This window comes from Medicago sativa, chromosome 5, assembly GCF_051527215.1.
Source record: "Medicago sativa cultivar Bolivia chromosome 5, Bolivia_mono, whole genome shotgun sequence".
Taxonomy (NCBI): Eukaryota; Viridiplantae; Streptophyta; class Magnoliopsida; order Fabales; family Fabaceae; genus Medicago; species Medicago sativa.
The window spans coordinates 73,918,127-73,945,863 of NC_140753.1; the positions used below are offsets into that span (position 1 = coordinate 73,918,127).

General features: G+C 32.8%; 4 protein-coding genes across 5 annotated transcripts; 2 read left to right on the top strand and 2 right to left on the bottom strand.

The window, feature by feature from the left end:
- Positions 1–1,348: 1,348 nt before the first annotated feature.
- On the bottom strand, positions 1,349–7,105 carry LOC146924885 (uncharacterized). 2 transcript variants are annotated; one of them, XM_085709827.1, is made up of 8 exons: positions 6,952–7,105; positions 5,480–6,274; positions 4,945–5,133; positions 4,753–4,844; positions 3,309–3,368; positions 3,126–3,195; positions 2,229–2,432; positions 1,349–1,997 (listed from the first exon to the last, which is right to left on the bottom strand). In XM_085709827.1, exons 2-8 carry the CDS (start codon positions 6,179–6,181, stop codon positions 1,977–1,979), a joined length of 1,338 nt encoding a protein of 445 aa, XP_085565953.1. In that variant the 5' UTR covers positions 6,182–6,274; positions 6,952–7,105; the 3' UTR covers positions 1,349–1,976. The 2 variants fall into 2 exon arrangements, with proteins under 2 accessions (XP_085565953.1, XP_085565952.1); XM_085709826.1 differs by having other exon boundaries at positions 1,349–2,002.
- An 11,297-nt stretch (positions 7,106–18,402) lies between these two features.
- Positions 18,403–23,311, top strand: LOC146924886 (putative metal-nicotianamine transporter YSL7). The gene is made up of 5 exons (XM_085709828.1): positions 18,403–18,947; positions 20,294–20,457; positions 20,842–21,074; positions 21,315–21,504; positions 21,784–23,311. The coding sequence occupies exons 1-5, from the start codon at positions 18,584–18,586 to the stop codon at positions 22,879–22,881; spliced, it is 2,049 nt and encodes a 682-aa protein (XP_085565954.1). The 5' UTR covers positions 18,403–18,583; the 3' UTR covers positions 22,882–23,311.
- Positions 23,312–24,490: 1,179 nt separating this feature from the next.
- Positions 24,491–27,648, top strand: LOC146924887 (Putative AT-hook DNA-binding family protein). Its single transcript, XM_085709852.1, has one exon. The coding sequence runs from the start codon at positions 24,491–24,493 to the stop codon at positions 25,262–25,264; it is 774 nt and encodes a 257-aa protein (XP_085565978.1). The 3' UTR covers positions 25,265–27,648.
- On the bottom strand, positions 25,730–27,614 carry LOC146924888 (Pentatricopeptide repeat (PPR-like) superfamily protein). Its single transcript, XM_085709851.1, has one exon. It carries the CDS (start codon positions 27,612–27,614, stop codon positions 25,995–25,997), a length of 1,620 nt encoding a protein of 539 aa, XP_085565977.1. The 3' UTR covers positions 25,730–25,994.
- Positions 27,649–27,737: the final 89 nt, after the last annotated feature.

Genomic DNA, 27,737 nt, shown 5'->3' on the forward strand with positions numbered 1-27,737 from the left:
AGGTCAAAAACCCTTACCTTACTTGACCACTTTGAAGAATGACCTATGGTGGACCAACGCCTAAAAATTACTTGAATTATCAACTATGATCATTGCCCCCTCTCAAAAGTAGAAGTTCAGTCATCTTTAATCTTATAGATGAAACAATGATTCAATCGGTGTTTGTTCAAAAAAAAATAAAGAGACATAAATGAATTGAATTTTGAGTCATTAATCTTCATTTTTCTCTCTTTTTTTAAAGGGTTAATTATGTTTCTAGTCCCTATAAAATAGCGACCTTGTAAGTTTAGTCCCTACTTAATTTTAATAGCATTTTTAGTCCCTATAAAAAAAATTTACTTATAATTTTAGTCCCTACTAAAACAAAGATTGATTAATTATCCTTAAACTCTTAAATTTTTGAACGATTTTTTTGAGACAAGATTAGAACACTATGAAAGGTTCGTTTACTAAAATTTAGAATTTTCTGACATGAAATGAATTGAATATGAATTTTTTAAAACGACAAAAGTTAAAGATAAAAAGTAATAAAATCTGGATGTAGAAATCAAATTTTGCGATAATTTTTTGCGGACGAACTTTTAGTAATGTTCTAAACATGTCTGCAAAAAATTGTTCAAAAATTTAAGAGTTTAAGCATAAATTAAACAAATTTGAATTGAGTAGGGACTAATACTCAGTGCAGAAAAACAAAATTAGGGACTAAAAATGCTATTAAAATTATGTAGGGACTAAACTTACAAGGTCGCTATTTTATAGGGACTAGAAACATAATTAACCCTTTTTTAAAATTGTACACTACGTAGGTTAGTGTGAGCCTCTATTTTTAGCTGATTCGATAAGTCATTGTTGGAAATTTTAGGTAATTTTTCACTGTTGGAGGTTTTAGGTAATTTTTCGTGGTCCACTACTCCCCAATAGAATTTGTCCTTTTAAAAACATGTATTAATTGTTAAAACATAGGCCACGCATGAATAGTATTAAAAAAAAATGAATTGTAAACTTTTCTCATCTTAAAAAACATGGATGAAGATCTGAGCCATGGCAAGCTAAAGTTTGTACCATAAATCAGTTACATCAGTACTTCTCTGGTGATATTGTAATGCAATTTATGGTTGAGCAAGACTTTCAAAGGAAACGGTAAGATTTCTCATTAATTTCATCTAAATTATCTAACCCTCTTTTCAAAAATATCAATGAAGGTTAATAGAATTCTACATATTAAGACTACCATGCAGTCATTTCTTTTTCAATATTTTCGAGTTGACCAAGATAGTCCCTTCAATGACAAACTCTTAATTGACATAACAAAAAGGAAAAAAAGGCATAGTAGATTCATCCATGATCATTTTCATCTAACCAATGTGAAAATTTATTTCTTAAACAAAAATTTCATGAGATTTCTCAAATCATCTTTAGAATAATTAATTTTACATCTCAACATAACCGACATTTTTGAAAACATACAACTGCACTACAAACATCATATGCAAGCATCATATGAACAATTTTACATCTAAAGATAGCCAAACATCATTATGTATAAGCCGTAACATTTAGAGGCTGGGGTAGAACCATACAACTGCACGACAAACATCTATAGGTTGAACAATTTTGAAAACATAAAGGGACGACTTGCACCATTTGGTGGCCTAACTGATGCAGCTTGAGGAACATCTTTGTGAGGCACCGTTTTCCGTACTTGCGCGTGAGTTTCTGCTTCGTGTTGGAACATCTTAACCAACTCTTGAAGCTCTAGTTTTCTCTCTACAACACTTTCTTCAATGATTGGTTTTTTCAGCCCAAGATAAAGCAATCCAATTCCAATTAGCACTGCTCCCAACACAACCAAGATAACAGAGAAAAGAACAAACGCATAAGGAGTTGCTTCAGATCCAGGTATTCCGTCCACATTTATGCCAAATAGTCCGGTAATGATGGAAAGGACAAGACCGCAGCCCCCAAACACTCCCAAGTTATGTGTAACTGTGAGGCTTCTGTCCTAAAATAAGAAGCAGCTAACAGTCAATTTTGGTTTAATTTCTTTTCCTAGTTGGAAGCTAAAAAGCAGATACCGGCCCAAGTGTGACTGCGAAATAAATCTTTTGCACTTATGCTGGTAAATAACTGTATTCAGCTAACGAAAATCAGATAAATGAATTCAATAAAACATTTGTAGCTAACTATTGAAGAGATTAAATTTCAGTGGTTGGAAGAGATTACAAAACCTGCAACCATGCACGGACCGCGCTTTGCATTACATCTTGGATTGTGAACAGGCGACCTCGAACAGCTTCTTGCTCTTCAATCATTTGCCTTGTACCCTTCATTACTCCAGACAGCAATGATCTTGTTACATTTCCTCTCAACTGTTGAAGAAGTTCAAACACAATTTCCTCTCGTGCATGGAGTGACCATTTCACTCTTATAACCTACTAGGTCATACGAGAGAGAAAGGAACAAGTGAAAAAGTCCAATGTACACAATTAACATAATTACTATGGACCAAAGATAATCGAAAATTCAGATTTATAATAAACACTTTAAAGTTACTTACTACAGCAGTGCAATCAGTTAATTAATGTGATATGTAAAGTTCTACTCTATACAACATTCTTATATATTTAACAAGATACTTATTATGGTGACAAGAGAAGTACCAACCAACTAAATGAAAAGAAAGAAGACATTGAAAAGACTAAACCAACCACATTCAAAATAGCTGAGAAAATCATGATATAGCCCCTTGGCTTCCAATTATGTTTTGATTTTATTTTTGTTACATTATTTATAACAATCCCTTTCTTTTCTTTCATAATTTTTGCAGCATTTTATGCTAACAAAAATTTATTATTAAAGAAAAAAAATTAGCAAAATAAATAGATCGAGAAGATGCACGAGGCAGGAAGTTGAATAATTTCTTAAATTTTAATACAACAATATGAACTAAGGACTCGCAAGCATGCTGTTAGCCAAAACAAAAAACAAAGAAACATATTGCTACGACCAAATAAACTTTTTGTCCAGCATTATTAACACCAATACAATTTGTAAAACTAAATTAGAAGTTTATGGAAGATGCTCAACCAGTACAGTATTAGTCATTCTGTGGTCTGGAAACTTACCTGGGTTGATAATCTTCTTATTTCCTGGTTCAATATTATAGTGAGCAGATGCAAATCCTCATGATTCCTCCTAAGAAGAAGGAAAAGAACATTGTATATCCAAATTATTAAAAAATGGATAAAATGACCACCTATGCTACACAGAAGTTCATATGTTTAATGGTCCAAAGCACATGCAATCACCTGTTCATAAACATCAACTCAATTTCATCAGCAGCCCCAAAGATGTGTTTACGAAACAACCTGTGATATCATATGCATTAATAACAAATAGAAAGATGGCAGTGCATATTAAAAAGTGATCCAAACTAAGTATGATTTAAGAACACAATAGAATGTTACAAATTAATTATTCACAAAGATTGAAACTTCAATCACATCAAGAAAACTGAATAATATAGCCAATTAAAATATCAGCATCAAAAATTTTAAGAATAAGAAATCAATAAGTCCGGTAAAATATTTTATAAATATGGAGAAAAAAAGGAAAAGCTAGAATGGTTTCAGTCTAAATACTTCAAATTGAGATAAGTTCAACAAGTCCACAAACTACTACTGGAGCTAAAGCCACACTGCCTATTACCCAGTCTGATACCCAAATACACAGCATTAATGAGGAAAATTCTAACTTTATGGAGTTCATTCCAAGAACTAAAATACAGCCTTGTGAAGGAAGAATAAAAGAGGGGAGGGATTCTAAATATCTACATTTAATTTCCTTCTTTCACAGATCAACATGTCATGGGGGTCAAAGACAAACATGTTTATAACTGACTTCACCTGGTGGTAAAAGACTTGTGTTGTTTTCGTAGTTGAAATAAAAATAATTAACAATGGACGAACGACAAGATTATTTTTGAGGTTGCTTGCAGTCTTCGTAGTCTATGTTTGGGTGAGTGTTTGATAAACGTGATATTGAATCAACTTGATTTTATAAAATTGAGTTTTAAGTGATTTATGCTACATGGTGGATATCATATGCTACATAACAATGTTTCTTTTAAGCATGTCTACACTGAACTGTCAACTGGGGATAGGAATAGTCAACTGCAAACCTCAGGTCGCAACACTCTCAGAATCAAAGTCGACCTAAAGGCTAAAGCATATTCTGAATTTCACTTCTTCATTTGATCACAACATTATCCACCAAACCAGATTCCTATAACCTCTTCCTTAAACAGCGCTGAACCGGTAGATACTGCAATTCCATATATTCTTTCAAATTTGACAATATTCTTATGTTAGAATATTCATTAAGAAAAATAAACTTTTCATTCCTTCATTCTGTGTATACTATAAATCTATAATCACATCCAGCTACCAATTGACCCTAAAAATAGTATATCTGCATATAGAAGATTTAATATCAAAAATTGCAACCCTTCGCCTTAATAAAATGTCTTGTCAAAAAAGCAACACTCTTATAATGTAGTTGAGGTGCAATTTTAATTACTCCATTTAAGACTATATTTATCTTTTATATAAAAATCATACCAATGTAAAATACCAGTAGAAAAGGTAAAGGTAATTAAGTAAGTACTTAACAAAAAGCAAAGATTAATCATACAAATTGCAAAAACCAGAAAAATATTTTCTAAGTTGGTAACCAGATGTAAAGAATATTAACCTATCATCCCATCGTGCAAGACGACAAGCTAGGTGTGCTACAACCTCATGAATGCTGCGTGGAATGTTAGCTCCTCCACCAGCCAGAAGTTCCTGCAAAACACAGTTGAAGGTAACTAAGGATAAAAATAAAAATAAAAAATAATGCTTTTGGCAAAATTATTGTCCGAGTAACTTGGTTAAGCTGACTAACCTGAACTTCTAAAATGCCTAACACATTGATATTTGATGCAGATCCCTTAACATGCAAAACTGTCACCAGAAAGTTCTGTGCCTGCCATGCTCGTAATACAATGGGAATGTCATCTTCCTCAATAAATGGATCACCTGCAGACTGCCCTAGAAGTTCAAACAGTAATCCACCTGCAACTCGAACAGGAACCTGTCAATCAAAAACTTATTTTCAAACTTGAATCCCATCGCAGCTGTACACTGAATCATTGATTTTACTGAAAGAAACATAGCAACCAAGAAACCACGAGATGTATCTAAGCACACATTGACAAATATGCCTGCTACCGTGGTGAAATGGGCTCAAACGTGCGACCAGAGTGAAGCTCCAAAATTTAGCTTCATAATATCACGGCAAAATTGATTTTGTGACACGAGAATAATAGAATTGACGCAGAACCAAACGAATGTAAAATGGTAATAGCAAATTGGAATTCTTTTAAAATAAAAATTTGTGAATTTCAATCTCATGTATAACTACTAACTAGTTTATTTACCTCATACAAAAGGTGTTTCATTCGATCGCTTATTAACCTGCTTTCATCATGCAAAGCAATGCTAATAGCAGGATGTAACCACTGAGAACTGGCAAGCCATGTAGTAACATATGGATGAGCAGCATCCAAATGACACCACCAGATTGGACCCACTGGCCTTTCCCAGTAAGGAGTTGCTACATCTGCCACCGGAACATCACTTTCATCATCAGCGAAATCGTGTGGATGTGATGCCCAGCTAGCATCACTATGCACAGCCTGGACAAGTTCAGAGACTCTGGCCCAACCAATTGGTTTCCAGTAACTTCTTGGAAGACCCTCTTTGCCAAAACAGTTATTGTTATCGAAATCTTCGAGATCCAACCCTCCAGTTGATTCATCGACCGGTAAAGGTAATTCATGAAAGCCACTTCTACTGGTACTTCTTTTCAATGGATTAATTTGATTGCCTTGAAAACCCTTCTTCTGGGCAACTTCTTTAACTGCTGCTGAGGGATGAGTCTTCCGTGACCCGCGGATGAACTCAAAAGCACAAATAAGCCCATCAGTCCAAAGTTCCCTATTCTGCAAGTTATCCTTGGTGGAGAAGTGGACTTTATGATTCCCTTGCTCCTTGGCTTCATTGCCAAATGAAGCTAAATAATCTTCATTGGCACCTTGTCTATCGTACTCAAGCAGAGGAACAAGAGCCTCGACTACCATTGATGCAACAGTCACAACTGGTTTCAAAATGTGTTTGATCACTTCAAAGTATGACGAATAATTGGATACTAATTATAAAACGCCATAAAATCACTGAAACAAAAAAAAAAATGTATAAGTTATAACTAAGAGTGTAGTAAGTATTTTATTACACATAACAGAACAAACTTGATCAAGATGAAAAATAAAAAATGATTTTTGGACAACCAATTTTAGACAACTTTCGCAACAACTTTTAAGTGGTTAAAACAATTAAAATATGTGGCTAATTATATTGAGGTTAATTGATATGCTAGGTTTTAGAACTCATTAAACACCAATGGAACTTCATTAACCATGGATTTGAACGTGATTAACCACAATTTTAAGGTGTTTAAAATCTACATGTAGCTGAACGCCTGAAAATCATGGTTAATCATGTCCAAATTCATGATTACCGAAGTTATATCTATGGTTAATAAGTTCCAACACCTGAAAATTATGTTTAAGACCTGGTATATATCTGATAGTAATTAATCATGTTTGTATTTGAAGTGTATTAACAAGTTAACCGCGAAAGTGTGAAATTTTAGCTGTTGAAATAATATAATAGAAGATTAGAAAATACAAGACATTGTTTTAATTCAATTTGAGTAAATAATAACGAAGAATGCATTGAAAAAAAGTGTAATGATAGCATAGCATAGCATTCATTAAATAATAAGAAACAAGAAATGATTTCTACAGCGAGAATGAATGAATGAAAATAAGTCATAAGATTGAAGGTTTACCTTTGAATTTGGATTCGAAAATGGAAGAGACATGAACAAGAAATGAGAAAAAACGGAGAATGCATAGTTTGAATTGAATGATGAGGAACGAAAAAGACGAAGAGAACCGCAACGGAATAACGGTGCCGCGCACTCTAAAATCTAAATCCTTCCTATCAAATATACGCAATAATGCCAAACTAAATATAATATGTTCTGCCGCTTAATAACACACACTGCCAAAATTGATCAATAGTTAATTAATAAATAAAATTCCTCTCAAAAACAGTAGTTATTAAAATTGATGTAAATATACCAAGTTGCATTTTTATTTAAATCTAATATTATTATAAACCCAACTATAAAGATTAATCTCATGAATCTTGTAGAACATAAATAGATGGGGAGCTCTCCATAGCATGTAGTTAGATGAGGAGAAAGTGGTTGCGAGATTTAGACAAAAGATTTAGGCACGAGTAAATACCCAAGTTGCAATTGATCAAATCAATCCTTAGATTTTTAAAATTTTCAATCAAATCAGTCCCTAAATTATTACAGTTACTATCAAATCGATCCTTAAAAGAGGGGTAAAAGAGGAAAAACAGAAGAAAAAAATTGAAAGTGAAAAGTTAAAACTGAAATTTGTAACGTTTCCATCAAATTGCTCCTTGTGCATGTGGCTGACTGGATGACATGTGGACATCACAGCACAACATGCAGGACGACATGTCAGACTCACTAAGGGAGGGATTGGACAGATGGATGAGTTTGATGGACGTCTGTTAAATTCAGGGACTAATTTGATATTCATATTTCCAAAAATTGGGGGACGAATTTGTCTGGTCTTTGCAAATTCAAGGACGAATTTGGGTATTTACTCGATTTAGGCACACACATAAAAGAAAAATTTAGAAAAAAAAGTAAACAAGTAAATAATTAAATCAAGTACTCCATTCGAACTATATAAACAACGTTTCAATATTTAATTTCATTGAATAAATAATGTATATGGTCTATAATGATCATATACATCATTTATTCAATGAACCCAAAAACTAAAAAGTTGTTTATATTAAAGACCGAAGGAAGTATAACTTTACGTGTTTGTTAACAAAGAGGATATACTCATAATTTGAGGACCGAGTGTGCCTCCTAAAGAAGTAAGAGAAGAAAAATAGAGTTTGTTAATTCATTGATAGATTCTCATAAAGGAGGTACAATGCTTAAAAAGACAGAGATCTTATAGGTGACATAACTGCCTAACAGCTAAGATCATTCAGCACAGTAGGGAGCTTGATAGTGCGATTGGGCATGTTGTAGATTGGACTTGCCTCATTAACTGGTTCTTTCTAGATGTCTTATGTAGTAGTAGGGTGCACGTAACAATACCTTCCCCATAAAGGACAGCCTTGTCCTCAAGGTTGTGGGTAGAGGAAAAGGTTCCCCGATCTTCCTAAGATGTATCATCTGGAGACAATTTGTAACACTTGACGACGAGTGACTCTGCTAGCAACTATTTCCCTTGAGTCTAAGTTGGTCAAAGGTTGTACGGGAGGGTGATTGTCCGATCGACTACCACTAAGATGACTGTGTACACATTGGAAGATGGCAGTCCCGTGATGAAATCTAACCAAATATCCTCCCAAACATTGGCTGGAATAGGAAGGGGGGTTATAGAAGACCAACGGGCAACGGGGCTTGGTGTCGTACATGGTATGTTGACAAATCACACAATTCTTGATAAAACTTTGAATGTCTTTGTGCATATATTCCTTAAAAAAATCACAATTCATTAGGATATTGTAAAAATAATGATCCAAACCCAAAGATTAACCTTAAAAAAATCAAAATTCATTAGGATATTGTAAAAATAATGATCCAAACCCAAAGATTAACATTTTCGAAAAAACAAAATAGTAAAAAGTATTGGTGGCATGAAGTTTTCTTATTCACGTTAAAATATTTAAATATAAAAAATGGCATGTCATTAAGTAATTAAGTTTTTAAATAAAAAATAATTAACTTTTTTAGAGGGAAAATACATGTTGAATATCATGCTGAACAAAATTATACGATACTGACGTTCAGCGCACACTGTATATTTATCTGTATGGTTTCTTTACTACGCTAACGCGTATAAATTATAGAAAATATTTTTTTTATGAAATTTTAATTTTGGTTAAAATTGTATGTATTGCTATGAAGTTCGGATACGTATCGGATACCGATACTCCACAGATACTCGCGGATACGTACCACGAAGTATCACAATTAATCATTTTAATTTTTAAAAAATATTTTATCGGATACATATAGGATACTCTACAGATGCACAAAGATACTTATAAGATACTTATAGATATATATATCCTAGAAAAGATGGAAGATAAAAAAGTGAGACAATGTTGTAAAAATTCATTAGAGATATGGTTCAATTTTAGATATACATATTAGAGTTGTTTCTCGATAAACCACTTAAATTTATACTTCTAGTGGATGAAGGTAATGAGAAATAAGTGATTCAATTAATCAACATCAAATAAAATTTGTGTTGCGTTCTTTTAATGATGTTTCTCTCAATATTCCAACGTATGAAAATATAATATGGTTTATAATAAAACTTTACGTTTTTATTTTTATTTTGATCACAAGTGTTATTTTTAAGAAATTGTGACTTTTATAATAATATAATAATAGGGAGTAATCAATGTTTATTTTCTTCAAGTATTTTCCACTCATATATGAGTTTTAGTATAAAAAATTTGTCAACATATCTTAGCCGTATCATATCCTAAACTTAAAAAAATTCACGTATCCGCGTACTCATATCGTATCGTACCCGCACCCGTATTCGCACCCGGGCTTCATAGATGTATTGATATTTGTGACATCTATACACAATATATAAATAAAAGGGTTAATTATGTTTCTAGTCCCTATAAAATAGCGACCTTGTAAGTTTAGTCCCTACTTAATTTTAATAGCATTTTTAGTCTCTAATTTTGTTTTTCTGCACTGAGTGTTAGTCCCTACTCAATTCAAATTTGTTTAATTTATGCTTAAACTCTTAGATTTTTGAACAATTTTTTGCAGACATGTTTAGAACATTACTAAAAGTTCGTCCGCAAAAAATTATTGCAAAATTTGGTTTCTACATCCAGATTTTATTACTTTTTATCTTTAACTTTTGTCGTTTTAAAAAATTCATATTTAATTCATTTCATGTCAGAAAATTCTAAATTTTAGTAAACGAACCTTTCATAGTGTTCTAATCTTGTCTCAAAAAAATCGTTCAAAAATTTAAGAGTTTAAGGATAATTAATCAAACTTTGTTTTAGCAGGGACTAAAATTATAAGTAATTTTTTTTTATAGGGACTAAAAATGCTATTAAAATTAAGTAGGGACTAAACTTACAAGGTTGCTATTTTATAGGGACTAGAAACATAATTAACCCTAAATAAAATAGGCCATCATGGGCTGATTTTTTCTTTTTTCGATTTTACCTTTAAGCAAATTTGACTATAAAAATGTTGTTTTGTTGGTGACATTAAAGAAAATAAGAATTTATATTATGTGTGTAATATTTTTAAAGATATTATATTTGTTATATTGTTGGTATCATTGATAAATATAAGTATAGTTTGTTAGTTACGATATGAAAGTGCAATATATATTATCTATACATATAATTTTAATCAAAATCAAAACTTCATATAAACCAGCATTTATAATTTATAAGCATTAAGAAGATTGGGCAGACGGACATGGAGTGCTTGTGTTAACGCTAGTTTAAATAGTAACAATCGTTTTTCAAAAAACAATATAGTTACAATCTTTTTCTAGCAATATAATAAATGTAATACAAATTCTTATCTTTTTCAATAACACCAATAATATAGCATTCTTAAAAGCATATTTATTTAATGATATAGCTGGAATAACGAAAAATCCAATAAAAAAAATCATATATTCTCTTTATATATTGTTCTAGATATCGATCTAGTAGTCCTCGTGAGCTTAGCTCAGTTGACAGAGATAATGTATAATATATGCAAGGTCCGGGATTTAAACCCCAACTACCACAAAATAAAAAGATATCGATCTAGTAATGACTAGTTTTTGACATTACATGGTCTCATCAACCAGGAATTATAATGTCCTAACATATAGAACTAAATTTTTTTTAGAGGATATATAAATACTGTTTCCTCTAAAAAAAATAGAAATATTTTTTTTAATGAACATAGAGAATTTTTTAGTTAGGCGTAACCCTAAATCAAAAATATTTGAGCACACATAAATAAATAAAAAATTAAACCAAAAAGTAATTTAGTCAAGCATTTAATATCATTTCTCTTTTATTGACATGCCATTTTTTATATTTAATTATTTGAATGTGAATAACAAAACTTCATTTTTATATATTTTTATCATCTGTTAGAAATCATTGAATAGATTTTTCTTGAACGAAGATATAAATTGATGTTTGTCACTTCAAATTTTTTTTTTTGAACAAATCAAAATGAAATATATGCTCAAAAGCAGAATGATTCACCCCGCACAATGTGTGCTAAAAGTGATGAATCACTCAATGTCAGATACAAGACACTAGCACCTAAAACAGATGCCTCCAGCAACCGAAAAAAAAAAATAATTACATGACACCCATACAAAAAAGTGGGTATCTCCACCAATCGTGAAAACCAAACGATAAAGAAATAACATTGGAAGAAAGCCATAAAAAAGGGTTCAGCTTCACTCTGTCAATAATACTACAAGGATCAATAACCGCATTTTTGAAGATGCAATTGTTTCTCTCCTTCCAAATTGCCCAAATACAAGCAAGCCAGATAACCTTCAGATAATGATGAGAAGACCTCGGCAATCCTGGCATGTGAGTAAACTGAACAAAATGATCTGTGACCCTTCTTCAAAAAAAACGATCTGTGACCGAATCGGAAAAAACACAAGGGATACCAATCCAACTACAAACCAAATACCAGACAATCCTAAACACATCACAACCGATGAAGAGATGATCCACCGTCTCCGAGGAACCACAACCACCAACACAAACATTATCGGTAAGTTGAAGAACATGACGACGAACCAAATTTGATCGGGTTGGAATTCTATCTTGAAGAAGACGCCAAGCGAACAAAGAGACTTTTGAAGGAACTACTTTGTGCCACACGTCATTAAGTACACCAGCCACCGCGTGATCCACTATCGTAGTTAAGAAGCGATAAGTCCCACTAACCGTATAGCCATGAATTGGATCAAGTAACCACCGCCACTGGTTCGGATTGTTTTCCTGCAAAACAACGTTATTCAACAAAGAAGCACACTCCCTCACACTATCCTCCTCCCACGCCATCAACCGACGTCTCCACACCCACCCAGAACCACCTACCTCCCACCCCAAACGCGCCATCTCCTCCACCAAAACATCCTTATGAACTGATAACTCGTAGAGACGGCTGAATTGAATATTTAAAGGAACTCCACCCAGCCAATTATCAGTCCAAAAGAATGTTTTCCTCCCATCTCCAACCATCCGCCTAATATTATTATCAAACAACCTATCTACAGCCGCCCCCCTCCCTTCCTTCACATTGCAAATCATCCTCCACCACCTAGAAGCATTTCTGCCTCCATCCATAATGCAACCACCTACCTCCCCATACCGTGCCTTTAGAATACGATACCACAACCCTTCCTTATCCACCTTCAACCTCCAACACCACTTCCCTAATAAAGATAAGTTAAATTCTCCTAACCTTCTAACCCCCAAACCACCATTATTCACAGGTAAACACACTGAATCCCATTTAACCCAAGCAATTTTTTTTGAGACCTCACACCCTCCCCAAAAGAAATTTTTAAAAATAGATTCAATAGAGGAGATTATACATGTAGGTGCCTTGAAGAAGGAAAGAAAGTAAACCGGTAGAGAAGACAGGACAGATTTCAGGAGAACCAAACGACCTCCAAACGATAAGAACTTATTATTCCAGGACGACAATTTAGCTGTAATTTTATCAAGCACCGGTTTCCAAAAAATGAGTTTCCGATCATCACCTCCAATAGGCAACCCCAAGTAAACAAAAGGGGTTTGTCACTTCAAATTGTAACAACTAACAACAATATTTATTATATTTAGTATATATGAAATAATAAATAAAAAAAAATCAGCTCAAAATTTCTTATTTCTTTCGTATATTGTTATAGATATAGATTCCAACATAACTTGTTTTGAACTCCTTTCATATTGATTAAACATTTATTTGTATCTCATATTTATTAAGTTTATATGGACTTTACTTATTTTCAAGCCAAACTCGTAAACAAAATCAAATGAAACCAAATAATTGAGCCCAAGTAGTTAATAAACTTCACAAGAATGAATTGTTCAGGAGACTAATTCGATTCATAGATGAAACAATTCTTTATCATAAAATTCTTACCTCACGACTGAACTTCATATTACCAAATCCTTTTTTTCATGAAAACCGAAAGGTTAACGCCAAAACAACAAAAACCAAATGAAGTCTATTATTTAGAACAACTTTTCATATTGAAACATTTTTGTTTTGACGCAAGAAAAACTTAAGACAATTCATTGATAATATAATAAGAGAAATGCTTAATAGTGCCCTTGAGACATTGATTAAGAGGATACAAATAGAAATATTGTGTTGGAAAATGGTGAAAATGATGAATTTAACTTCTTAAAAGTCAAAATGTTGTTGAATCCATTGCAAACATACTAATTTTGATTTACTTAACAAGGACTCCAAGACACTTGTTAGCATAACACGTATAATAATAGTAACAATGCAACTTGAAATTACATCAAAAATATTGCAAGAAGCATGAGATAAAGTCGTAAGAGCATGAGTGTGTTCGCTTGTTTGGGCCTAATAAACACAATATTGGTGAGTTTTTTTTGTGTGTGTTTATATTATGTAAAGTATATATTTTTTAAAGTTATTACATAAATTATATGAAATTTATTTTTATTGAGTAATATTTTATTTAATTTTTATTCACGACTCTCCATGTAGAACGAAATAAATTGTAATTCACAAACATATATCTATTTATATATGAAGAAAATTAGCTCTTTCAGCTCGTTTGAGCTGACTTTTCTTTTTCAGAAATACCCTCAAATTTCAATACAAATAACACATGTAACAAATAGATAAAATATTATCTTTTTGTCCTCATGAGCTTAGCTCAGCTGGTTGGGACAATGCATAAAATATGCAAGGTCCGGGGTTCAAACCCTGGCCACTACCAAAAAAAAAAAATACATACTCTTGTCCCCGTGAGCTTAGCTCAGTTGGTAAGGACAATGCATAATATATGCAAGGTCTGGGGTTCGGGCCCTGGACACCACCAAAAAAAATAGATAAGAATACATTTAAATATTAAAACAAATATAACAAACACGATATGAATATATGTCCAGTTTTTCCTTTATCTTTTAACAAGTGTAACAATTTGGGTAAGTATATTTATACTAACTTTTTCATTATCTCAATTATACCCTTAAACAATTTTTTTTATAATAAAGATTGTTGTTGGTGTCATTAAAAAAGAATTTAAATTAATTTTTTTTGTTATGTCATTGAAATAGATGATTATGGTTAGTTTGGTTTGTTATAACTTGAAAGCAACAAACATTTATATTTTTAGTTTTAATCAAAATCAAAATTTTATAAAAAAAACACCGTCAAATGTAGCGCAATAAAAAAAGTGAAAAGACGAGCACGAGTGCCCGTCTTTTCGCTAGTAACTACTCCATCTGTTCCTTTTTAAGTGTCTTTTTAGAAAATTTATCCCAAATTGGCAATGTGTATTTTTGCACATTTTCTTCCGATTATACCCTCATTTTAATCCACCAATAAATTCATATTTTTTTGCACACACTTTATCTTTTCAATAAATTTAATATGTTATCTTTCTCTCATAACAAACTATTGTCAGTTATTATCTTTTTATCCAACAAACTTTAGTTATCCAAATAGATAGCATTAATTAGTTTTATTGAAAAATATAAGAGTAATTGACAAATCGTACTCTTAAAATACAAAAAAAAAAAAAAAACAGTTAAATAGGAACGAACCCTAAAAAGACACTTAAAGAGGGAGTGTATAAGAAACAAACTAGCAACACACCCGTGCTAAGCACGGGGCCCGTACTCCGCACGGGCTGATCCTTAAATTGCGATTTATGCGTCAAAACGCATTTACAATATTATTTACATTGAGAAATAAAAAAAATTAATTATAAAAATGAAGATAATAATAAAAATATTGAAATAGTTGTTATTAAATATTATAAAGTGGTAGACCAAAAATATGTGAAAATATTATAAATAATAAAATCACAATAATGATAACGGAGGTGTTAATAAACCCCGTAATTTTTATATATCATTGAAAAATATTTATAATTTTTTTAGCATTTTTTTATTTTTATATGAATTTATAAACAATAAATATGTGTATCGTGCAAGATTCTTATATCAAATTATAATTAATATATTATAATTACTCCCACTATTATTTAGAAGATACAATTAGACATGATAATGGGGCGGATGGGGACAAGTTTTACCTTCCCCGTCCTCATACCCTACTACCATATACATATCCGCTACCCTACCCATATCCCACGGAGATAAGAAATCGAATCACATCTCCGTCTCTGACGCGTTCGGGTATCCCCGCCCCATCCCTGCAATGGATAATTTTTTTTTTTATAAAATAGAAGTATTTTTCTTTCTCATGCGCAATGTTGCTTTGCATTATCCTGCAAAGAAATGACGACGATAGATCATGGCTATTGTGATGGAGAATAGAGAGAACTCTGATAAGTGGTTGTCATCTGATAGACTGAGACTCTGATTATGTGACTGAAATGATTTATGGTTTGAGGTTTTTTTTTATATAAGAGGGGCAATAAAATGATTTTCTACATTCGGGACGAGTTTGGGTATGAGTTTGGGGTGGGTATACCTATATCCCCTTTACTCATCCCGTACCCGTATTTTGAAATCGGAGAAAACCCAAACCGAGTCAAAGCGGGGAAAAACCCGTCAAATTGAGTTTGGTTCGGATGGATACTCGCGGGTATGAGTTTTGTTGTCATGCCTAGATACAATACATAAAAAAAAAAATCAATTTAACTAATTAATATGTGACTGATTGTTGTCCCATGTATGATTTGTACTCCCTCCGTCCCATATCATAAGCAAAAAAAAAAATCACACTTATTAAGAAAACTAAAACATAGTAGTTTGTAACATAGTTTTTTGTGTTATCTTTGAAATAAGTTTTATAGGAAGATGTAAAAACAATTTTCATTAGTAGTTGATTATAGAGAAAATTAAAAAGAGTGCAAATTGAATGCACTTTGCATTTAATTTTCCTTTGGAAAAGATAATTTTTTGAAAAAACATAATTAAATATGATAAAAGTTGGTCTTTTTTGCTAATAATTTGGGATAAAGAAAATCGGTTTTTTTCTTATAATTTAGGACGGAGGGAGTACAACAATATTAGTTAGTGTCTAATTAATTAGAGAGTAACGTTTGTCTTGTGTTTTTTTTTTATAGTTATTCTTTAAAAGGATATAATGATTAATAATGAATAACGATTAAAACTAATAATTTTATAATATGACATTAAGATAAACAAAAAAAACGTATGAAAATCATTTATACAAAAGAAGTAATCTTGAAGATGTGTAATTTTATGTAAAGAAGTTGTATTTCTCATAATAAACACTAACTCCGTGTATAATTTTCCCTAAAAAAACCCGTGTATAATTTATAAATGAGAAAGATTTTGTAACTCTCCCAAATTATGTTATTTGTGATCATTCAATTGGATATAATTGAATAAATTTATATGTAAAAATGAGTGAGAAATAGTCCTATGCTTTTTTCTTTTTTATTTACTCTTTTTTTTCCCGTGTTTTTTTAAGTATCAGTATAAAATGTATTTATTAATTTTTTTTATTAGAAACACACGATGAGATGAAATCACATCTACGTCATAAAGTTTTTTTTTAGTAAATGTAAATTAAATATATGACAAATTTGTTATGAATTAAAAAAATGACATTCAATAATTTATGGATTTTTTTATCATGATAAAAACCACCTCTTCGTAAAAAATAATTCAGGACCTGTTTTTTTTTATCAAGGGGAAAATTTTTTTAAAAAAAAACTAAGCAAATCGCTGTCTAAATATCCCAAAGCCATCCGCAAGCATAGAGATATTTAGCTGAGGTGGAGGAGACATCCATATCTTCAAGGAATCAACATTTTTAGCACCAAACTTGGCCAACCAGTCAGCACATTCATTGCCTTCTCTCAAAGTATGATTAAAGGAGACCGACTAAGGAAGAGAAGAAAGCTTCCTAATGAGAGAAAGCAAGTTTGCATGAGGATGAAAGTCATTCTGATCAGTATCCGTAATAAGATCCAAAGCTGTCCGAGAGTCAGATTTCACGATGATAAATCGATACCCAAGGTCCCATGAGAGTCAGGACCCGTTTTGTTACTAATGATTTTGATATCTATTAATTAAGAAAATTTATAAAAACAAATCACGATTTATTTTGTTTAGTTATTGTAATTAAAATCACATGTTTTAAATAATTTAATTTGTTTGGATAAAACTATAAAAAAATAGGTTTTTTGTTACAAAATTACATCTTTAATAATTAGAGAAAGATTAACTTTAATAATTAGAGGGAGATAATAGATTGTAAATTGTTTTTAACTCTTTAGATATTTAAAAGTTGAATTATAGAAAAATTTATTTTGATTGGGATTAAAATTAAGTTTGTTTGTTCTTTTAAAAAAGATTAAGTTGAGTGTTTTATCAAGTGTGTTTGTTTTAATTTTTTTTTTTTAAGAGAGAAAATATAGGAGGAGGTTAAAGCAAAAGACACAAAATGATATAATTTTGATGACGACTCAAAAAAATTAAAAAGGGGTAATATTGTATTTTTGGTACACATTAAGTTTCATAATTAGAGAATAGATAATTAGAAAATAAAAGATTAAATTCGTTTGTTATTTAAAAAAAGATTAAGTTAGTGTTTTTTATCGAATGAGTTTGTTTTAATTTGTTTTTAAAAGAGAAAAAATAGAGGGAAGATGAAGTAAAAGACACGGAAAGATATAATTTTGATGACGTTTCAAAAAATTAAAAAGGGTAAGATTGTATTTTTGGTAGACATTAAGTTTTATAATTAGAGAATAGATTGCAAATCCTAAATTTACAAAAAAACAAAATCAATTCACCAAAACACCTAATGAATCCAATAAATACTCTAATTAAGATATTTTATTTTAACGTCAAAAAAAGATATTCTATTTTAAATTATGTAAGAAACTCGGCATAATATTCTAAATCAAAAAGATAAATACAACTTTAAACAAACTTAAGTGTAACACACTCTGCTACATTCCAGCAAATCCTTCTCCATAAACCACTCTAAACTCTCCTAATCCCACAAAGAGCAAGTCAACCTAGGAAGAAACAAATTACGATAGCGACTTCACTAACAATCGCAAAATCAAAACCAAACACTCGATACAACCACACTTTTCACTCATCTTCATCGTAACATGGCTCCAGAACCTCATCGACGACGTGACGTTGAAACCTCCGATGAACAACTCGATGAGATTTCCACTGAAAAAGGGTTTGAAGGAAAATCGGTTCCTTCATGGCAGAAACAGGTTACTGTTAGGGCTATAGTCGTGAGTATCATGCTGTCAGTGATGTTCACCTTCATTGTGATGAAGCTGAATCTCACTACTGGGATTATTCCTTCTTTGAATGTTTCGGCTGGGTTGTTAGGGTTCTTCTTTGTCAAGACATGGACCAAGTTGCTTGAGAAAGCTGGTTGGCTTAATCAACCTTTTACCAGACAGGAGAATACTGTTATTCAAACTTGTGTTGTTGCTGCTAGTGGAATTGCATTCAGCGGTAATTCATCTGATCTTATTACCCTTTTTATGTTTTGTGTTAAAGATTTGATTTTTATGTTTGATTTGTGATTTGAATTGAATTGGGGTTACTGGGTTGATATGGGTTTCTGGTTTTTTGGATTTGTTGCATTGCTTTGCTTTGCATGTGTTTTCTTGGTTAGTGTATCATCGGGTGGGTCCCACTGTCAATAGGAATCACAAAATCTTGTGTTTTTGTGTTGGTGGTCCCTTCACCCTTTCTGTTGCTGGTTGAAAAGTATATATTTTTTTAATTTACTTTTAATTTAATTAGGAGTCAACTTATTTAAAGGATCAGTTAATTTTGAAGCATGATTGGATAAACTACTTAATCAAGTGTTTGTAGCATGATAACTGATTATGTATAAGTTATTTTTAAAGATTAAGCTATAAGCTGTTTCTATAAGAAAATTTAAAATAAAGTCAAACTATTTTCAATTAAGCTATAAGCTGTTTCTGTAAGCTGTCATAAATAATCTCACAACTGATATAGTGCTTATATCAATTAAAGATTAAGCTATAAGTTCTTTCTATAATTTTTTTTTAAATAAAGTCAAACTATTTTCAATTAAGCTATAAGCTGTTTCTGTCAGCTGTCATAGATAATCTCACAACTGATATAGTGCTTATATCAATTAAAGATTAAGCTATAAGTTCTTTGTATAAAAAAAAATTAAAATAAAGTCAAACTATTTTCAATTAAGCTATAAGCTGTTTCTGTCAGCTGTCATAGATAATCTCACAACTGATATAGTGCTTATATCAATTAAAGATTAAGCTATAAGTTCTTTGTATAAAAAAAAATTAAAATAAAGTCAAACTATTTTCAATTAAGCTATAAGCTGTTTCTGTCAGCTGTCATAGATAATCTCACAACTGATATAGTGCTTATATCAATAGATCTTAACTGAAGGAATGCTAACTGCAAAAAGTCCTTTTCTTAAGCTATCATAATCATAATTGTTTAAGAATTAGAAATTTAAACATGACAGGTAAGACTGACTATATAAACATATATGTTAGTAATACGATAGAGTTTGGAGTATTTTGAAGTTTTTTGTCATGCCAACTTGCTCTTTTACCCTTCTTGAGAAATGTTTTGCTAACTAAAACTTTTGTGCTAGTAGTCTACCTCAGCGGACTTTCATAATTTTTAAGTTGCAATTACTTCAATTCAATGTGGATTCTCAGTGGAATGAGTGGAACCTCAATTTCTAATTGAACTCTGAGTTGGATAAATGTTTTATGCTCTAATAGTTAATTGCAGTTCTGATACAATGAACTTATTTGTTGCTGACAAATCTTTCACATGGTTTACTTGTGTAGGTGGGTTTGGTAGCTACTTGTTTGGAATGACTCCAACTATTGCAAAACAAATTCCAGAAGCTGGCACTGCCAATGATGTTAAGAGTCTTGGTTTAGGATGGATGATTGCATTTCTATTTGTTGTTAGCTTTCTTGGTCTCTTTTCAGTGGTTCCACTTAGAAAGGTACACTAACTCGTTGCATCAAATAATCAAACAATGTATTGATAGGAAGAAAAAAATAATAACGTAGCCGACTTTGTCATACCTTAAAATGTAACCTGCACCACTACAAATATGGGCCTTTTTATTTATTTGAATTTTGTATTGGAATATTTGCTTGCGTGACATGCATCTTTTCTATGAATAACTATATTTTAAAAATTGAGTCAGATGGTTCAACTAATTTAATCTTGAACCAGCAATGTCTACAGTTTGATTGCGGTTTCGTCCTGGTTCAATCAATTTAAAACAATTGAACATGACTTGGAAACCTCACTGCTGATGTTTGAATCAATTTTTAAAACATGGGAATGACTTGACATTTAGTTTTAATGTTCGTTGTTGCAGATTATGATTGTTGACTTCAGATTGACATATCCAAGTGGTACTGCAACAGCTCATCTTATCAACAGTTTTCATACATCAGAAGGTGCCAAACTAGCAAAGAAGCAAGTAAAAGCACTGGGAAAGTTCTTCTCCTTTAGCTTCTTGTGGGGTTTCTTCCAATGGTTTTTCACTGCTGGTGATGCTTGTGGATTTACAAACTTTCCCACATTTGGTCTAGAAGCCTATCAAAGGAAGTAAGTGACTCGCCTATATTTTATTAATGATGGAATTAAAAAAGGATTTAACAAAGGATGCATTTGGATTATAAACTATACACTATAAAAGCAACCGAAACCTCTATGTTCTCAATTATGGTGATAGCATGATGAGATATCAACTTTTTTAGATAATATTGCTGTGATAAAATAGATTAATATGCATTTTAGTTCCTTTTCTTTTATTTAACATTTATTATTTATTTATGTACATAACAGGTTCTACTTTGATTTTTCTGCTACCTATGTGGGGGTTGGGATGATATGTCCATATATAACCAATATTTCGCTGTTGATTGGTGGAGTTCTTTCATGGGGTGTCATGTGGCCTCTCATTGGTGCTAAAAAAGGAGACTGGTTCCCTGCTGATCTCAAAGAAAGCAGCTTACATGGTCTTCAAGGTTACAGGGTATGTTGTCTTTTTACATTTCAATTTTTTATTTATTTAAATTGTAGGCGAAAATCTACTATTTTGACAAATACTCCACTTTTGTAAGTATATTTTGAAATTGATATGGAAAAATAGTAGTTTCTCATTGGATATCAACGTAAAACATAGTTAATTGGATTGAAACAAGTACAAAACTGGAATTTGGACATATTCTGATGCAAATAGATCTTTTTCGATGTGACTGGTTGGTAATGTATTCTTTAGGTATTTTTCAAATTGTATTCTTTTAAACTACAGGTTTTCATAGGCATAGCAATGATTCTTGGTGATGGTCTATTCAATTTTGGTAAAGTTCTTTGCATAACTCTTAAAGGTTTGTATAAACAATTGAAGAAGAAAGACAAAGTAGCACAGTCTGAGGATCCAAATGCTCCTCTCCCACCTACACTTTCATTCGATGACAAGCGCAGAACGGAGATGTTCCTCAAAGATCAAATCCCCTCCTGGTTTGCTATCGCAGGCTATGTCATAATTGCAATAATCTCAATCATTACCATCCCCCACATTTTCCACCAGCTAAAGTGGTATCACATCATTTGCATTTACATCATTGCACCCGCATTAGCTTTTTGCAATGCCTATGGCTGTGGACTAACAGATTGGTCCCTTGCATCGACCTACGGAAAATTAGCCATCTTCACTATCGGTGCTTGGACAGGAGCCAACGGCGGTATCCTAGCCAGTTTAGCAGCATGTGGTGTCATGATGAACATTGTTTCAACAGCTTCTGATCTCATGCAAGACTTCAAAACAGGTTACATGACACTGGCTTCGCCGAAATCCATGTTTGTGAGCCAAGTTATTGGAACTGCTATCGGTTGTATTGTATCGCCTTGTGTTTTCTGGTTATTCTACCATGCATTTGGTACTCTTGGTCAACCTGGTTCAGCATACCCTGCACCTTATGCACTCGTTTATCGAAACATGGCAATACTAGGTGTGGATGGATTCTCAGCTCTGCCGAAAAACTGCCTCGTACTTTGCAGCATATTTTTCTTCGCTGCCATAATTATTAATATTGTTCGGTACTTCGTTGGAGAGAAATACGCCAAGTATATTCCTGTTCCTATGGCTATGGCGATACCATTTTACATTGGAAGCTACTTTGCTATTGATATGTGTGTTGGAAGCTTGATATTGTTTATTTGGCAGAAGCTTGATAGGGCCAAGGCTGATGCATTTGGAGCAGCTGTTGCTTCTGGTTTGATTTGCGGAGATGGAATTTGGTCACTTCCTAGCTCTTTTCTTGCTCTTGCTGGAGTGCAGCCACCTATTTGCATGAAATTCTTGTCTAGAGCAGCTAATGCTAAGGTTGATGGCTTCTTAGAATCTTAAAGTTGACCTGTTGGATCTCAGACACAACAATGGAAAACAATTCACAACCTACTGTACATACAACAGCTCAAAGGCAACCAGCACCATTTCACAACCATCTGCTGCACAGAGGAAATAAGCTTCAACCAACTCACAAACAACTGCAAGGTGCAACCAAGTCACAAGCATATGCGTCTGCTCAACCATCAGTGGACACAGACAAAAGTCAGAAACTTGAAGACCTTTATGGAGTTTTTAGACTATTGTTATTTTGATTATTTGAAATGGATGTAATTTGATGATTTGGTGTCATTTTGATGAATGTTTATGCAATTGAAAACCTGTCCTTTTATACCTTTTGATGAATGTTTATGTTAGGGAGAACCTATTGTTATATACCTTTTGAATTGATCTTAACCTCTTGAGTAATGATTACTTCCTTCGTCTCAAATTATAAGTTGTTTTACTCATTTTGCACATATTAAAAAATGTAATTAATTTTGAATGAGAAAAATATATTGAGTTGTTTTACAAAGTTGTTCTTAATAAATGGTAGAGAAAAATAAATTAAAGAATGGAAATAAAAGGGTAATAAATAATTAAGATTTAAGAGTATAATAGGAAAAGTGACATTAATGTTTCAAAATCAACAAAAAAAAAAGTTCAATTGATATCGTAAAGGGACTTACTCCCTCGGTTTCAGTTATAAAAATATATAAATAAATAAAAAAACAATTTTCCCTAAATTTTAAGCAAAGAACTTAGTTTTGACCAATTTATTTTTGTTCCAAAAATACCCTTATTTTGTTGAGTTATGTTTTCCAAAACACCTCAGTTACCATAAAATTGTTACTACTGGTTCCATCTTCCAAGGATTAGTTATACGAATACTCCTCTGCACTACCGTTCATTGGGCATAGGTTTATTGATTTTTTTTTTTTATACGTTTATTGTTTTGGTTTTCAATGTGTGCTATACAAGAGTGGCTCCCTTAAAAAATAAAGAGTAAAAAAAGAGTTGCTCCATAACAAATCAAGTATAGTGATTTTATTTAAGAAGTAAAACTAGTCTATCAAAATTGGCACCGGAGAATAATCATGTATAGTGATTAATCGCTTGAATCCAAATATCCATAAAGATTTAGATTTGACGTATGTTCTTTTCCGTCTCCCCATACCCCTTCCTCAAATTTTTAACTATGTTTCTGTCTACATTCCTCACTTGTCCTTCTCTACGCCTTCTCCACCTTTTCCTCACTAGACATCTTTAATGCAGGTTATGATACACTTGGAAGTTGGAACAAGTATCTGTATAATATGAGTAAGATAGTGTATGTAGGTAGGTAGGTAACAATGGAATGAATATAGTAATAATTATATACACCATGAGATATCTGCTGGGGAAGGAAATTGATATGAGGCAAAGTTAGTAAGAGTTAGGAAGAGTAATGCAAAAAACAGCAAATTATGTTGTGGTTGGTACAACTTAACTCCATCCTAAAATTGTGATCATTCTTTTGGGCTCTTATAATATTTATTCTAATAATGCAACTACTTAAACCTTCAATATTGTAACAGGAGAGAGCGATTTACTCTTTCTTACTGCTCATCTAACCATTGCCGCATCTTATATGTTTGGTGAAATGGAACACAAGCAAGAACAAGACAATGGTAACCAGAATAATAATATGTCTGGTAATGGTATTGATGTCACTCTAATGTCTCCTAAAATTCCAAAATCAGTTTCACCAATTTCTTCTGCAGCTGAGGGGGAAACCTTAAAGCGACCTCGCGGTCGGCCAGCCGGGTCAAAAAACAAGCCTAAGCCACCAATCATTGTCACCAGAGATAGTGCTAATGCACTGAAAGCTCATGCTATGGAAGTAAGCTCCGGGTGTGATGTGAACGAGAGTTTGTTGAACTTTGCAAGGAGAAAGCAACGTGGTCTTTGTATACTTAATGGCACTGGTTGTGTAACGAATGTAACGCTGCGCCAACCAGCTTCTTCTGGTGCCATTGTGACCCTTCATGGTCGATTCGAGATTCTCTCATTGTTGGGGTCAATTCTTCCCCCACCTGCACCACCAGGAATCACTGGTCTTACAATTTATTTAGCAGGTGCTCAAGGACAAGTTGTTGGAGGTGCTGTAGTTGGTGCTTTGATTGCTTCAGGACCTGTTGTGATCATGGCTGCATCATTCATGCATGCTGCTTTTGACCGTCTTCCACTGGAAGACGATGAACTTGCTGCGGCAATGCAGAATCAGCATTACCAAAATGGACGCGCACAGCATCATCTCGATATCCCTGACTTATATGCAGTGCCGCAAAACCTCCTCATGAATGGTGCAATGCCACCTGAGATATACTCTTGGGCACCGGGGCGAAACTTGTCAAAAACCTGAAACTTAGTCTACTATTAGCAGTTGTCTCACATTCACAAAATACACTATAGGATAGCTATAACGTCACAAGATTCTTGTACAAGCAAGGGTATAAGAAGGCTGACATTGCTAAACAAGATCATACCCTTATGCTTATTCTGTTGTATTACTATTATCAATTGATTTAACAAATTAATAAGTGCTATGATTTTTAAAGACTTAAGGTCTACTATTCTTTGTTAGATATCATATATGGAGCATTTAGTGTAAAAAACTAACAAAGCAAAACATGCATGCAGCAAAGAATCTGAGACTCCTTCACCAGACCTATTGGTAAGCATTCATATGCTAGAGCAATGAGTACAAGATAAAACATCATTTATACGCAAGCAAACCTACATTTAAGTTTTCGCAGTTTGTCTTCTAAGTTACCAAGATGACTGGACTATTTTAGGAACACATACTATAATTCAAGATAACAACGAGTCAATAATGAAATGGAATTATTTGTTTCAGTCATCAGTGATAAACTGATAATGGCATCAAATTCAAATAACAAGATGCACTTTCTTTTTCTTTGTAAATCTATAAATTACAGTAAATCCAAATGCTTCTAAGTAACTATATGAACAAGCAAAATGGATATTTAGATGGTGTAACTCTAATCTATTGTAAATCTTCTCTATTAAAGCTATTCCTTCTTTACACAGATTAATTTCAAAACTTCACAAGTTCATCATTTCACAGATTATCAATCTTGAAATGGAAAACTGGAGTCGTTCAATAAATGGTAGATCTCTTGAGTTTTAGGATGCAGCCTTCCCCCAGCTAGAAACTCATGAACCTCTCCATATAATTCAATTGAACTACAACCCGGTTCTTTCTCTGTCAAGTTTTCCTTCATTAAAAGCCTTTGCTCTATTGCCTCTTCAAATTTGTTGGACGCAGCATGTACATTAGACATAAGTACATAACCACTAGCATCACTTGGATTTAACTCATAAACCCTTTGCGCAGCTCGTCTCGCAATCTGTACATTCCCATGCTTCCTACAAGATGAAAGCAAAGATCCCCATATAATGGCATCTGGATTTATAGACATGCCCTTTATGAGTTCCTCTGCTTCCTCTAGGAGTCCAGCTTGACCCAGCACATCAACAATACAAGTATAGTGTTTTATTGATGGTTCAATCTCATACTTATTCATCATCAATTCAAAATAGTCCCTTGCTATATCAACTGCTCCCAAATGTTTACAAGCAGTTAATACACCAATAAAACTTACAGAATCTGGCTTTAACAATTTCGAAGATTCAAGCTTAGAGAAGAACTCAAAAGCTTCTCTTTCAAGACCATTCATGGCTAGCCCAATTATAATAGAGTTCCAACATGACAATCCTCTTCTAGGGCATGTCTCAAAAACTTCAACGGCATTTTCAACAGACCCACACTTACAATACATGTCAATTATTGCTGTAACAACAATAACATTCAACTCAAAATGATTCCTTTTTATATAATCATGAACCCATTTCCCATGTTGAAGTGCTCCTAAGTGAGCACAAGCATTTAACAAACTCACCATTGTAAACTCACTTACTTCAACCCCTTCATCTTGCATCTTGTGAAAAAGTTCCAATGCCTCCATTAATTTCCCATTCCTAACATATCCACTAATCATAGAATTCCAACTAACTGAAGTTCTTATAGCCATATCATCAAACAACTTCCTAGATTGATCAATCTCACCACACTTGGCAAAACCCATAATCATTGAATTAATAGCTACAACATCATGATCATAAAGTTCCAATTTTTTTCCATCAAAAACTCTTCTAGCTTCACTCATTAATCCACTATTAGCATACATATAAATAATAGTATTACAAATAAATTGATCCTTTTGAAGACCTAATTTCACAACCCTACCATGAAGCTGAGCTCCATAATGGGCATGACCCAATTGAGCATAAGCTTTGAAAACAGAAGGGTAAGTCAAATACTGAGGTTGAATTTGAGAATACAACATATCAACAAAAAGTGATATAGCAAATTGTGGTGTTGAGGATCTAGAAAAAGCTCTGATAATTATGTTCCAAGAATAAAGATTTGGGTTTGGCATTCTGACAAACAGTTTGTAGGCATAGTTAATGTTGCCAGATGGTGAGGCACAGAAGGTGAGGGCACGTGTGGAAGCAATTGGGTTGAGGGTAAGGCCAGTTTTGATGATGTGAGGGTAGATTTGGTGGAAGTGGTTGATGGTGGTGCAGTGGTTTTGGAGCATGGTGAGACATGGATGGTTGGAGATGAATTTGGATATGGAAGGTGGTGGTTGTGGTTGAGAAAGTGCAGAACAAGAAAGAGTTAACATTGCTTCTGGATAATGGAAATTTGGACCATTGTTTAGAAGTTTCCTCGAACCGTGGATATGTTAAGCAATATCTTCGTTCAATTTAGTAGAGTTTATGATATTAATTATTAAAAACGTTGCACC